General features: G+C 35.2%; 1 protein-coding gene across 1 annotated transcript in view; it reads left to right on the top strand.

The window, feature by feature from the left end:
* DOK6 (docking protein 6) overlaps window positions 1-15,788 on the top strand; it is a gene marked incomplete at its 3' end in the record, with an annotated part of 153,850 nt that overhangs the window by 112,269 nt on the left and 25,793 nt on the right. The window contains exon 7 of the mRNA XM_005423353.1: window positions 1,981-2,098. Within this exon, the coding sequence (XP_005423410.1) occupies window positions 1,981-2,098 (118 nt within the window). The remainder of the gene's footprint in view (window positions 1-1,980; window positions 2,099-15,788) is intronic.

The raw sequence follows: 15,788 nt of genomic DNA, 5'->3' as shown, positions 1-15,788 counted from the left end.
ATTTTATAATGAGAACAGATTTTTTTTTTAATTCTCCTAAATCTCTAATGTGTGCAAATAAAGTTCTTCTGCATCAGTATTGGTCAGATCAGGCAGGAGTTAATCACCTCAGATCAGGAATGATGATACATTTAATCATATTTTCCATTCAGTCCATGGATTTGTCTTTGAGATAATAAACTGCAGTCAAAGTGGTTCTATTTACTGGAATTATTTATTTCAGAATGCATACTAAGAAAATGTTTTGCCTTTAATTTACCTCCTGAGTCATTAAATTATTAATAAATAAATGGTAAACTAAATTTTAAAGATTATTTTATATAATTTTCCTCTTTGGCAAAGTTACTCTTGTTACCCCTGCTATACAAACATGGTAAAATAGTATAAGAGGTTTTGTTACTGTCCTGGTCTCTACAATAAAGGAAATTCTGTATATCAATAAAATTTAAACCCCCAAGCCTCCCTAAAGTTGGAATTTTGTGATAAGGCGTTCAGACTTCTTTTTTAATGAACTAAATGCTTCTGCAGGCTCTTTACTTCATATCAAATAGCTTCTAGTGATGATCTGCATCACTGGCAAATGAAATGTAATACTTGGCTATAAATGAGCAGAAAAGACATTAGCTGTAGACTGGGAGTTATTTTGAAGACAGTTCTCAAGAAAACAACAACAGAAGTAATTACAGCAGATTGATCTGAAACAAAATATATTCCATGCATCAGTTTGTGTTAATACTCAAAATTTAAATCATTTTAGATCTTTGGGTGGATGTTGTCTCTAAATATATTTCGGAGGAAGGAAGAGATTTAAATTACAGAATAATATGAGTTTGTATAGTTAAAAAGGGCTTTTTTAAATTTGGCATTATGATTCTCAATGAGGAATCCCTAAGAACTAATGACTAAACCTGCAGTAAATGATCCAAACCTTGAATACCTTCTGCTCTGTAGCTGAACTCTGCAAATGAGTTTCTAGGCACACCCTCTCAGATTACCATCCTGGTGCCTCCCCTGAAACTAAGAAATTTTTCATTCTAAATATTCAGACATAATTGATCCTTCAGTATTGATGTTTTCAGACATCCTCTGAGAAAATTATGCACGCAATGTTACGGTGATTTGTTAGATCCCAAAAAATTATTGATCATATTTTATATTCTATAAATCCAGAGATACAAAATATTTGCAAGTGCATTCTCTTTTCTTCTAGACACAGAAAGCATAACAGGAATATCCAAAGAGGTTGCCAGGATGCACAGTCCTTCATCTTTCTTTTTTCTCTCTAGTGTTGCCTTGTCTTTCACTCACATCAATAGTTTGTTGGAGACAGAGATCTCGTTAATAAAGTTGACATTCCCCCTGTCAGGTTTCTCTGCTGTAGCTCTTGGTCACAGGGACACTTACCATGCAATTCCCAATTTCAGTCACATAAAGTCCCCCAGACCAGGAAAATCTGCTCTTGAAGCTGAGCCTTCTACTGGTGATGAGATGCCTCCTCTTCAAAGGAGGATTAGGAGATTAATGACTCTCCATTGCTAATTCTCTGCTGGTTGTCTCAGATTCTCTCTTAGCATCTTTCTGGGTATTCAATCCAATATGCAGGCTAAATGACCAAAAGGAAATGTCATTGCAGAGGGATTTTAGAATTCAGGCATATGTTAATCCATCGTTATTACAAAGTTAAAGAAAATAACAAAACCCTGGCAGCAAGAAGAATAGCTGTAGATAAACTGGGACATATTCTGGTGTCCAAATATTAACCTCTGGTAGTAAACCTATAGACGCAGATACACTTTTGCAGCTTTTCCCTGAGCACTCACAGTGCTGATGCTTGTAACACAGTTTAAATGATAGTGTAAAACCTGTGGTAGTTTAGAAAATAGTATGTGCATAACAATATAGATTCAATTTACAGTTTTGATATCATTTATCAAATATGCTTATGTGTGACCTTCTATTTATGTTTGCTTTGGCTTTTAGCTCCAGACCAGTCTGTCTGAACCAATGACTTTATCCAAGTCGATCTCCCTTCCTCGTAGTGCATATTGGCATCACATCACCCGGCAGAACAGCGTTGGAGAAATCTACAGTTTACAAGGCAAGTTGCTTATAATGCCATCTCCATTAGCTTCTTTCCATTTCACCAGAATTCATGCAAATTGCTTTTTATTTGCACTGGTTATTTTCTCTCCATTTCATTTTATCAATTGTCAGGAACCTCAGCAGGATTCCCAAATTTACATAAAACAGGTTTCTTTTAGTCATTTTGTAAACAAATGGTGAAAATTATTTCTAGAATCACCACATAAAGTTGGATAGACAATTTGGCTCAATGTAGCTTCTCAGTAGCTAATGAATGTCAGGTTGTTTTAGTATTTTCTACCAATGAGATGGGGCAAGTATTTGGGCAACCTCAGGGTGCCTAATTAAATCTACATAAAGTGGCTGTATGAGTTGCAAGATTAAAACAGAGTAATTCTAGGAAGAAGAGCTATTCTTGGTAAATTTGCTTGGCAAATCATATATGTGAACTGTTGACTCAACTAACTTACAGACCTTCAACAAATCATCTTCTGTCTATGGTTTTCTTTCATATGTTTAGATTTGCTAAAGCCTTTAAATGCTATAATTAGCATAACTTGATGATGATGATTCACTGCTCTTAAGCTGAAATTGATTTGTATCTTATAAGAAAATGAAATTATTGTTACATTTAAAATGTAGACCTTTTAAAAATAGCGTTTTGTAAACATACCGCTTTGTATTATTTTGAAAGGCCTTAAGGATTTCGTTTTAGTTCTCTCTTAATAATCTGTTTGCATACACAATTTACATTTAGATAGGAGGTTAGAAACTGCTTACAAACAAAAGTACCCAATGCAAGGAGATAGTACATATTTTCAATAAAATAAATGAAATCCAGTATATAGATGAAGGACATTAAATGCTTTGTTTTGTGAATTATCACATAAATTAAAATCAGCAGGTGAACTGTGCATTCAGTGGGTGAGTCATTAAAGGGTATAAGCATTTGTTTCCCATCATTCTCCACAGAGCAAAGTTAATTTTTAATCATGTTTGTAGTCTTACATTTAAATACCAGTAATGGAAAAAAGAAAATAATCTTTCAGAAGCTGTTTGTGAAAAAACTTATACTTGTACCTCACCCTACATATATTCATCATATCACTGATGTTTTTTAATGGACACAGTAATAATGCAAAAAAGAAGTTTATTTGTAGAGATGTTAGATTTCTTCTTCTTGTGTTCTTGATGTGTCTTTTCTTCATCAGCAAGACAGTAAATGTGTTATATTCACTCTCAACAATCTTTACTTCCTTATAAATGGCCTTCAAAATAAAGGAAAGCAAAACTGTATATATAAACTAACAATTAAAATATCTATACCACCAAGCTGTGCAGCATTCAACATACTGGAAGTGTATTATTAAAAATGTAAGATTTTTTCTTTCTGGAAGTATGCAGATTTTATTCACATTTCCACTGAAACGTGGGGCTAATAAATATTTCAGAAGTTAAGATTTTCATTTTTCCTACATGTACTATGATGACTGAAGCCTGAGAAAATGTAGTTAATTTCAGGAAAGACTGATTCAGTTTTGCCAGTAGGCAAGGAAGTGCATCCAGAAGACACTGGTTGCAAAACTTTTCCATGCAAGACTACCATTCACTATCTGTAATGAAAATCTCTTTGAACCTTCTGCTGCAATTACTAAATAAAAACAGTGAATTTGCTGCAATTACTGATTAAAAACAATGAATTTGTGCAGAAAGTGAAGCGAGTGCAAAGTACACCTTTTCCTCCTCGCACCTTGTCATTCCGACAGCCTTTGCACTGCAGGGCTGGCAAAGCATCAGCCCACAGAAGCTCTGCAGATGTGGGTGGAAGGTGGGCAGCAAGGAAGCAGATTGCAAGCATCACTTCAGCCCTCACCTTCACAGAGCAGCCAGCTGAGAGGAGCTGGTGCAGAGGGAAGAATCACCTTCTGCTGCCATAATCTCCTCTGAGCTTCAAAAGGTGCCTCGCACCTTCAGAGAGGAGAGGTTTTCTTCAGAGAATGGGACACAACTTAGCTCTGCACTTCATGGGCATTTACAACAAAGCTTTGAGCATTCAAGAAACAAATTTGAAAATTCCCCACATACTTCTAAACATTTCACAAAATAAAGTGAAATAAACAGAGTGATGTCTACCTGTATCCAGGTGACTGTCAGTATCAGTAGTAGTAGCCAGGCTCACTGCTAAGTACAAGTGCTTCCACAGTGGCAATTACTTCAAACTTGCAGTCTGAAGTGACTAGAATTTAATTAATAGCAGCTGGTGATGTATAAGGAGCAATGAATATGTGCTCATACTACCTTAGATAAATTGGCTCTTTGGGAGTTATTTAGCAGTCAAATTTAACTTAATTAGTAGTGTGCGTTGATCTGATAATGAATATGCTATGGAGTAAGAAGGTAGTGGGTTTTGTGATTTTTGGTTTTTAAAAACTACATTTCAGATGAAAAAATAAATGAGTGTTGGGTCTATTATGTTCCATTAGCCCATGAAAATACTTACATGTTAAGAACTGTAGAAATTAATACATAGAATAATAGAGCTAAAGTAACACGGGTTGCACAAAATATTATCAAATGAGATGGGATAGTTTCTATTGATAATCCAAGTTTGCCTTTAGTTGCAGTTTAGAAATTAAATAGTGTCCTTTAATATTTATTATCAAAGAGTAATTTAAATAGCCGGGGAAAAAGACCTCTACACCATTTTTGTGCATACATGAGTATGACATGCATGAATTGTACATGTTCATAAATAATTGACAGCTCTAAAAAAAATTTGAGCCCAACAGAAGATAAGTATTCATTGATATGTTATGCTATCATACATCAAGATCTAAAAATTGATAAAAATGAGAATCCAAGAGTAACCTTATTAACTGAAATCATGATTAAGATGGAAAAAATATAAAAGCCATATAGGCATGTAAAAAATACCTTGTATGTTTACTTGTAATTCAGTGGTTATTATTTATACCTGCCAAAAAATTTAGCACTGTTACACAGGATATTTAAAATTGCAAAAAAACCACATGAGTTCTTATACAACAAAAGATATTAAGGAGAATTCATCTTTTTTGAGTTTGTTTTTTGGTTTGGTTTGGTTTGGCTTTTTTTTATTTCTTTTCATTTAGAGCTTTAAATTTGCTTAAAATGAAAAAAAAAAAGATTGCAGACTGAATTTTCAGCCATCTGAAGAACTCTAGTCCTTGCCCTTTAGAGTTTGGATGATACAAATGTTAAACACAGTCAGTTTGTGTATTATTATATAAATAAGGCCAAATAGAATTTTGGTATTGAAACATTAATTAGCTTTTTGTATTGCAGTTATTGAAATCCCTGAGGAAATTATGTTCAGAAAATCTAATTACAGCCTGGCCTTTTTCCAAGAAATTCAAAATTAAGAAATGTTTTCAATCACTCCTGTTGTGTTTGATCTGGTTTGTCGTCATTTTTTGGACTTGGGTTTTGCTATCCATACTCAAAATAATGAACACCTACCCACAAAGGCAGTGCTACTCATTCCATGAGAGTACTTATGTGAAAGATCACATATTTCTATAAGAATTACACCAGTAACATCTTACCTGCTTCTTCCTAAAAGAGAACACTAAAGGGTTGGGTTTTTTTTTTTTCCCACAGTATTGCTTATCACAATTTGCTGATAATGAATTTTATTTCCTCAATCACAAATTATTGGCACAGTTTGTTGTAACCCCATATCAAAGTAATTAAATTAGATGGAAACATACTAAGAAGCCCACTAAGAGTCAGATTTTTAAACATAGTGAGGAATTTTGAGAAATAAAACTATCGTCTTTGAACAAATAGGACTTCAGCTTGTAAGCACATGCCAAATCCATAAGCAGACAGAAATAAAAAATGGCCCTGATGAAGTCTGAAGGAATTTTGCTGTTAAATGCAATTACCTTTTGTATGTCACAATAAAGATGCAAGAAACATAAGGTTGGTTTTGCAAACCAAAATGGAGGGAAGCTGTGGTCCCTCTGTGGCCTTGGTAAGCAAGCCTGCAGTGCACATTGTCTTTTGGCCTTGCTAGGTGCGAACTCACTCTTTTCTTTTTTTCTTTTTTCTTTTTTCTTTTTAATTTATTTTAAGCAGGATAACATGTAGTCTTAATCTGGTCAGCTAAAAGGTGTTGTCCATAAAAGGGAGACAAAGTCACATACAAAAAACCCATCTACACAGTTTTCCAGCCTTTTCGAAGTAGAAACTCTAATATGTCACTAAAAATAATCAGAGAATATTCAAGTTGCTAAATATTTAGAGGGGTTTGAATCATCCTGTTCAACCTTCCTTAAGCTAATCCTGCAGGAAATTCTGATGTAGGCTTCTGCAGCTTTCTGCAAATTAAAGTATGTAAAATGAATGGGAGAGCATTCGTCATTTTGGCATTTCCATTGTTTGTTCATATGCCCAGCAATAGAGTACGGAATCCATTTCCCCATCTAATCTTGGTGCCTGAGCAATGTGAATAACACAAAATGTTAGAATATATCTGTTATATAAACCTGATCGCTCAGTAATTTTTCAGTAAGTGTCTACCAGCGGCTAAAGCTGAAATGCTTTATAGCGTTCCACATTCCCATTTCCTTTGCTGAATCACATCAGGACCTTCACATTAGTAAATGAAGCCTATAAAATTTGAGATATGAATAAAGGACACCTGGAACAAGATACTTACTGAGTAGAAACTGCATAAGAGCTACATTATTTAAAATGACTGTATTACGTGTCTTCTCAAGTTTTATGCAGTAGATTTGATCCTTTCCTTTTGAGCTTTGAATTTCTGTGCTAAGTAGTGCATCACTAGACTGATTTTAAAGCGACATATTGGAAGTGGGATATGTCTTACTCAGAAACCAGTAAAGAACTTCATTTTGCTCAACAGTGATTGCTGCCTCTAACCAAGAGCATTACTTACAAGCTCTAAAGAGTATCTTGACATATTCCCATTCATTCTGATAAATCATTACTGAGTTAAGAGATTGTTTCAATTATGAGCCATGAAAAATAGAGGAAGGTGGGAAGCCAAATATGATTAATAAAGCATATTTTGCTGTCAAATTCAGACCTTCTGGTTTCATTTAAGCCCAATACTTTGGTGCCCTTTCTCTCAGGAGATGGTCCTTCAGTGAGATCACTTGTCAATGGGGTTGTTCTGTGCCAGACCAGAAAGCACAGAAGTCACTCTACTCTTGCCTTGAAACTAAAAGCCCAAATGGAGTAAGGAGAGCAATTAAATATTGGCTGATTGCCTCCTCTCCCCTCCAAAACCCAACAAATGGAAGTTCTTCAGTGCAAACTACACAGATTCTTAGCTATAAATCTATTCTTATGTCTTAGCTTAATGAGTTCATTAGTATGTGATGACAATAGCTTCTCACTCACTATTAGCGTGAGAAGCAGATGAAACTTTGCCCCCAGCTTTACGTAAGTGACACCAGGAATTTTTACTCTGGCTTTGCCTGAGACTCATTGCAGTTATGCTACAGTCATTTGATCTCTCTGCTTTCAAGGACCTGCAGTGTGCCATCAGAGCTGCAGTGCAATGAAAGAATGTGTGCATTGGGAGAATTGGCATAACCAGCTCCACAGATGCTTTCAGCTGGTACTGGGTTGTCTGAAGAAGAAAAGTTTGCACTACTAGATCAAAGAGAAAATTGAAATACTTGTCAAAGATCAATTTTGTGAGGATTGCTTTTTTTCTATTAAATTGTTTCACCAATAAATCTGGACTGCTTTAGCTGTGACTATCTGATTTTGTGTTATGTTATCATGGTTAGAATCAAAAAGATTGTCAGTTCATTTTTGTAATTTCAAACAAATTGAAATACTTTTATACTGACAAATCACTCAAATTACTACTCAAAATCATGGATGGTTAAACCCCCTTTAAGACAACTTGGGGTGAGGGGAACCCTGCATGCTTGTGAAAAAAATACCTTGCCAAAAACATGTGTTTTCTTTAGTATTTCTTTGCAGGAACAGTTTATACTTATTTTTCTTTCATTAAATATTTTTACAAAAAGCAAAGAAATTATTGAAATTGACACTTCAATAGAACATGTTCATAAAATATTTTATAAACCAGAAAAAATGTAAACTTGAAAATAGGCTGTGTAACAGGAAGAATGGGGGAATGTTAATAATCCCAGCTTTGCCAGCTACAGCAAGGAAAGAATCCAGGCCCAAGGATGTCAAGTGCAATTTATTGCATTCTGCTTTCAGTGGAAAAAAGATCCTCCCTTCACATTATAAACTGTATGACATAAAATAGGATCCTATAAAGGTATAATTAAGGGCTGGTTTGAATTGACATAACATTGACCTAACTGACTCTTGTTTGGTTGTTATGAAGTTTAAAAAATATATTTTTAAAGAAGGGGCATCATAAGATCTCAAATACATTAACCTTACATTTCTATAAGATTTTCTTTTACATGTATCTCATTTTGCTAATGAACAAAAAATTGTGGTGAAAACATTTGTGGCACATGGCATATGGTCTGTTGCTAGCATAGACCTATTTATTTTCTTGGTAAGGCCAATTTAAGCACAATGAACGCCCTACTCAGTATGTTCAGTTTAATCAAACCATAAGAATATGTTCCATATAACTCTATGGTGAATTTGAGCTGTGCAGAACTGATTAAAAATCATAGTATTATTCAGTAGAGACAAAAAAAAAAAATGTTCAAAAATCTTAGAAGGTCTTTCATTTTCTATTTGTTATAAAAAACCTTTTCATCTTGGTGAATTTTTATATCCTGCCAACTTTTTATTTGATCAAAATGATACATTGTAAGAAACTAAGATAAATTTCACAGAAGTAAGAACTATGAATAACAAAGGAAATGTCCTGGCAATGCAGAGTTAGCAAGATTCCACCAAAGTAAAAAGTTTATCTTTTCAAAAACTGAAGTCTGCAGCTCCTTGCAGTTCTATGTTTAAATACTAGAAGCAAGTTGGCTGCTTAGCTGCTGGATACTAGTTTATCCTTCAAAAGTCTTTGAATTTTCCTTTTGGGGAATGATTTTAATGAAAGGTTCATGTCCTTGAGTTTAAAAAATGAAATATTCTGTTATAAACTACATGGAAGAAAAAAAAAAATACAGTACCAGATTTGGAGAGAGATAAGAGATAAAGGACTTGGTAGAAACCAGAGTTGCATACTCTGAAATTTACATGATAAATATCAAAACAGAGTGAAGATAAAATAATAAGATTCCTACTACTCTCTTTAATGACTCCATTATTGATGTTATTGTTGGTAGGTCAAGTTTACATGCAGAGGTACAGTGCCATTGGTGTTTTCTCTGAGCTGGTTGTAGTGAGTGTGACATAGCATGGCTGGTATGGTTGTGTTTCCATCAGTGTCCTGTCTCCTCCCAAGTGCTCAGCCCAGCACAAGGAAATGAAGGGAACCAGCAGCCTGCGGTGATGAGGCACAGCTTTTTGCCCTGTGCCTGAGAGGCTGTTCTACCCTGGGTGTGTTGATTAAGAGGCTAAGGACACATCTTCTATCTGCCACTTGTCCTCCTTATGCTTTCATCCTCAGTCAGGATAGCAAGAAAGTCAGAAATAATTCTTTTTTTTCTCTCCAAACTCTGTTCAGCCTAATAGAGCCAGTGCAGGATTTTCCAAAGCTGCTGGATATGAGCTGAATTGGTGCCACTTGCTTATAGTCACTATTATCATGCACTTGGGGTAAAGCATCTATTTTATCACTTGAATATTTAGCTGAGAATTGTGCAAAGCTGTGTTTTCAACCCGAAAAAGACACATGGCTAGTTAGCTATAGCTATACCACTTTTTATCTTTCCTGAATTAAATGTAATTAAAATAGGAGTTTTATCAGCTGTTTGGTTTCAGCTTCCAAGAAAAAGTCTCTTCTCCTGGCTTGCAACACTGCTCATTGTTTTTGCATTTCACTAATTAAGCATTTAAGCTAACAGCCTTATTCTTTTCTCTACTGAAATTCTGTAAAATTGTCATTACTGGTATGGATCTTTTCCATGGAAGTTACTGAAAATTGCATGAAGCAAGTTTTCATTTTTACCTCATTTTGCCACTTTTCCCCATATCTGTATAAATAGATAACAAAATCTTTTCTTCCTAAGTACTGATACACACAAGCCAGTGTAGCACCTGTGTCTCCATATACTTGCCTGCCTTTTTGCTAAAATAGGTATGAGGTTTGGTTTTCTTATTAAGTTTCTGTATGCTTTATTATGGTTTCTAATGGGAGGTTGTCAGATTTCCTAGTTTTTTGATTGTGAGCTGAAGGCATCCAACCATGAATGCAGGTATCCAAATGTGCTTTCTATTTCTTCTTTTAATATGTGGACATTCCAGGTTTTGGGAATAATCACAAGTAATGGTGTTGCTGAAAATTTGTTTCAGAGTCAGTTTATATGTGTTGAACCTTTTAATTTTAAAAATTTATTCTCATGGTAATTGTTGTAAATGCATCAATTGAAATGATTGGTTGTTGACAGGTTGTGGCCATTTATTTTTATCTGTTATTGTTAAGCTGTTCCAGGACATCTCAGCGGGTTTGCAGGGCTTCTGTTTGTGAGATGAAAGTTCTATCATCACCAAACATTTTATGTCACAGACATTTTATGATGGAAAAGATAACCTGCTCTGGGTTGGGAAATGGAAATGTGTTTCATTCAGTCTTGTCAACTGTCTCATTATTTCCCATTCATCAGAGCAGGTATTTAATTCTGAGACATAGCTCAGCAGTTTTTCATCCCTTTCATGCCTCTTATAAAAACACTTCCCTCTGATCAAACATGTGTGTTTTGGGTTAAATATCAATCTGTTTCTGGAGAGTCTTGTTTTTCTCCTGTCACCATGTATCAACTAACACAACCCAATTTTAACAAATAAATAGGGGGAAGGGCTGGGAACATGGTCATGGACAGCAAATGCCAGACATTATCTGTACCAGTGTGTGATTCTTCACTCCTAATAAATACTGGTTTTCATGAGCTAGTCATTTTGACTCTCCAGGATACCAATGAGAAGATCTCTTCTCAATGCCTGTGGCTGCAAAATTCCTGTAACTTCTAGGCCATAGATCTTCTCTTCATCTAGTATAAGAATGAGGAAAAGGAATTTTTCTTGAGCTTTTTTATAATTTTGTACCTGATTCCCTGGCAGCATTTCAAAGCAGAGAACTTCTCCTTCTTATGCTCATGGACTGGACCAGCACCAAGGTGTCTTATGACTGAAGAAATGTAGAGAACAGCTCAAGATCCCTCTTAACATATTCTTATTACCTTAGTTGTACTTCAAATCTTATACAGAACTGTAGGAATCAGTCATATATTTTTCAATGATGTTTATCATGCAGTAAAACACCAAAGAGGGAGACAAGTTAAGCTTCTGTCTTCGTAGTGTGACTTGTGTTTTGCTTATGTTGCAGTAAATAGGAATCTTGCCGGGGACATGAATGACATACTAGTGCATAGGTACTGTCAAATGGCAAAATGTGCAGAGAAATAGAATACTATCATTGCTATGAATATAAGATGCTTGCCCATTTTTATTTTATTTAAATATTCAAAACCATGCAAGGTGTAAAAGAAAACCTTCCTAACTAGACAAGAGAGAGAAGTTAATTTGTTATTAAAGCATTCTTCCTTAGCTGTTGCCAAGTCATCCTTGCTCATGAAAAAAACCAGCCAAATTCTGCAGACCTTATAGGATGACAACCTCCCTCTATATCTCATGTCCACAAGCACTATAGCATAAACCAAATCCCTACCTCTGAGCATTTCTTCAGTGGCCCATGTAATTATGTAGAGCCTTTTGATGGAAGTCAATATTTATCCTAATAGTTATGGACCTCAGTGCATTTTATGTGATACAATATTTGCACATTTGCTTTGGCCTTAAAAATTATCTTTGTGAAAGACATTTCTTTGTCTTATTTTTTTACACCAGTGAGGTTAGGAAAAAAAAAAAAAAAAAAACTTTGACAATATCATTGCAGCTCTGGAAATGGTTAAATGGTTTAATAAAGCCTCCTCAGTGCCATCACACAGCATGAAATTGTCCCAACATATAGCACTGCAGTATAGATTAATAACTAGAGAGGGGGTTTATACCTTTAGACTGTCAGTAAGAGGTTAGAAAAAAAAAAAAAAAAAAACTTTGACAATATCATTGCAGCTCTGGAAATGGTTAAATGGTTTAATAAAGCCTCCTCAGTGCCATCACACAGCATGAAATTGTCCCAACATATAGCACTGCAGTATAGATTAATAACTAGAGAGGGGGTTTATACCTTTAGACTGTCAGTAAAGGAATATTCATCCTCAACAGTAGGGGAGTCATGATGCCCTTATCTCCCTGAAAGCAGCCCCTAGTCAGTAGGAGCTCTAACGCCAAACTCTGTGAGCTGCCGCTTGAAGCTATTTTTCATCCTGAAGTGATAGATAGAATCAGCTTTGAACCCTGTTTTTGCTGACCTCAGAGGAGTAAATTACCTTACACTTTGAGGCAGCATGACTCACCGTCTGACTGTTTGTACAGCACTTGCAGTTTTCACCTACCTGGGAAGGAATCATTGCAATCTGGTAATTATTGTGACAGCCAAGCATTGGTCTTCAACCAAGATGTTATAGTTTATGTACCTACTCTTTGAAATTTGTCATTTCTTTAAGTAGCCACTAAAGCCATCAACCCAGAGTTACTTTTCAAGAGATTTTTTCTGGGACAGAATTATTCAGAATTAGTTCATAGCATTTTGTCTGAAATGGAAATACTTGTATGCATTTTGCTGACATATTTACTTAGAGGACTTTCTACTTTTCCAGATAATTACAGTTGGAGGTGGGGGGTTGTTGGGAGTTTTACTAACAGAAACTGAATACAAAGCTCATTGATATGTGTACCACTCATTATAGATATCCCCAAACATCTTATACAATAAGGTCATGTAAAAAAATTAACAGGATTTTTTAAACCTTGAAAACCTTTAAAAATATTACATAGATCACAGTTAAATATATAATCATAGATAAGATTTGGTTTTCATATATTATTACACAACATGTTTGGATAAACTATTGTAATGAAGATGTTATTTCAATGTGAAATCTCTTCTAAACTTGTACCTGAAATACCTCTAAATGTGCTAAACCCTGCATGTGTTCATTATAAATCTTGTAAATTATATATTCAGTTTTAAATGTGTGCAAACTTAAATAATTCACATCCAGGAGTTATGTGAGGAAAAACCAGTTTTTCCTCACAGAAGTGTGTATTAGATCAAAAAATATTATTCAGTCAAAATTGGACTTAAGCAGAAAGCCATGCTACATATCAAATTATCACATATTTTTATTTTTGTAAAGCACGTGACTATATACAGAATCTTGTAAATCTCCTTACACTGTCTGTGTGACACATTTCTCTTTTTTGAGTTGCCCAATGAACATTAATTATATTTCTGTTAAAATTTTTTCTCAGTTCTTGCCTGTGTAACATTGTTTTAATTTCTTGTAGATCATACAAGATTATTACTCTCTATTATTCAGGTGCCTCTGATATACAAATAGTTGGTGACAATTAGGTCCAGTATTCCTGATCATATGTCAGAACAAAATGAGTGCCAGATCCCAATCTGTTCTAGGTCAGCTTTGCCAAAGAGACTTCCAAGTGTTTTTGCTGAAGAGATATATATTTTATGCCTACTCTACATAAGATATCAAAAGTGTTTATTTCACCACCATTATTATTCTGTACTTGTAGGATCTGATATCATAAATTCAGTGGTTCATATTTACCACTTTAATGTGCTAAAATTGTTATCATTCTAAAGTTTCCTTTGCTCAGTAGATGTTTTGGTTTTTATCCCAAGCTGTGACTTCATACTTTTAATGTTGGCATTAGGGCTATGTGCAAAACAGTATCACTAGTGTTTGCTGTGCACTAAATCTAGTGTCTTTGGAAAGTGCAATAGACATATTTGCTGCCGCGTGATAACTGGAAGCTTCCTTCCTGAGGACAGGCATTTTGGGCACAAAGACATAAAGGAACAGTTTCTGGCCTGGATGGTCACAATGGAAGAATTATGGTTACACACTATTGCACCATTGTACCAAAATCTAGATGCCTTTTACAAGTTTTCCATAAGGTGGAAAGCAATTCAGGTCTTTCATATTCACTATAACCATCAGTACACTGAAAAGTGAAATGAAGGGCAAGAAGAAAGTCTACCTAGAAGTCCACATTCAGTAGTGTTAATGAGTGTTGTTAAGTTGAAAGCCTTCGTATCTTCAAGCTCTAATTCAATTAAAGATTTTTTTTCTGGGATTTTTTGCTTGCTCATTTGTAAAAGGAGAAAAATCTCTGCATGGATTTGGATACATAACAAAGACATATAATATAAGTAATAAAAATCCTGATTAAAATATTGCCTTGTTTCCTTATGATCATCTTGATGCATGGAGTAGAGCAGTTGTGATTTGACAAAACAGTAAGTCCAGTCTGAAAGTGCAACTGCTTAAAAAGAAATGCCATGGCTCTGTGATTCAGAATGCTGAGCTGGGACATGCTCATTAAAATAGTTCACATTTGTTCAAAATGTTTTGATAGGTAGCTTTGTTAGGGCAACCTTTATGCCAAGTTCGGTATCCTTTGGACATTATAGCAAATCAGGTATTGTCTGGTCTCCAGTTTTGGCATAATGCCAAGGTCAAGGCTAGCGTGAACACCCTGCTGTGTTCTTACCTGCTCACTGTAAACAAGCTCATATTAGGAGGCCTGATCTAGATTCAATCTGTGGGATCAGCAGGTGCATCTCTGCCTCAGTGGCACCATGACCCAAATCTCTATTTTGACTTTTTCTCCTTGCTGTGGCAGCTGTGGGGCTCAGGTCAGCAATGAGACCTCCAGCAGGGATGCAAGAACCAACACACAAGTTTTGAAATAAAAATGTAATTGGATCCTGGCTCTGAACCAAACTAACATTTAAATTGGCCTAAGTCAGTCAGTCTTCCTTCCAGATGCAGATTACTGCTTCCTCAGTATTGCAGGGGGTATGTTTCCTTGGGGTTCTGGAAGCTTTAAGCCCTTAAATAGAAGTCAGCACTGATACTGATATGATTATAGCAGTTCATGCAAGCTGGAGGTGTGACTCCTGGGAAAGCAGATAAGTGCCCAGAATTCACACCAGCTACGAGAATTGTTAGTGCAAGAAAACTTTAAATATTGCAACACAGCTCTCAGTCCTTCTTGAGACCAGGTGTCTCAGCAAAGGCTTCATAAAACAATGTGAGTAGTTCCAGATACCCATATTTATGGGGTGTTTTTTACAGTCCATGTCCCAGAAAATTTGAACATTTAAAAAAAATTGTGGGATTTTTTTTTTTCTAATAAGGGATTTCTGTGATAACCTTTCTTTCTCAGTTCTCAAAGCTTATGTTGTGAAGCAAGATCACTGGACTGGCACAGACATAAAACAATTTCTTGTATTATGGAAGAGAGTGGTATATATGGTCCCATGGAAATTCTTTGGAATTGCTATTTTGTCTCTGAAATTAGTTTTTTTTCCTCACTGAGAAACAGGATGATTTGGAAAAATATACATAACCACCAATGTATTTTTTTTGTACATGACTGAGATAAAAGGTGTTATTCATTAAACATTACTAATGTCTGATTATGAA

This window comes from Geospiza fortis, unplaced genomic scaffold (assembly GCF_000277835.1).
Source record: "Geospiza fortis unplaced genomic scaffold, GeoFor_1.0 scaffold100, whole genome shotgun sequence".
In the NCBI taxonomy this organism is placed as follows: domain Eukaryota; kingdom Metazoa; phylum Chordata; class Aves; order Passeriformes; family Thraupidae; genus Geospiza; species Geospiza fortis.
The sequence above is the reverse complement of the archived record's forward strand: the minus strand, read 5'-3'. Positions and strand labels throughout refer to the sequence as shown.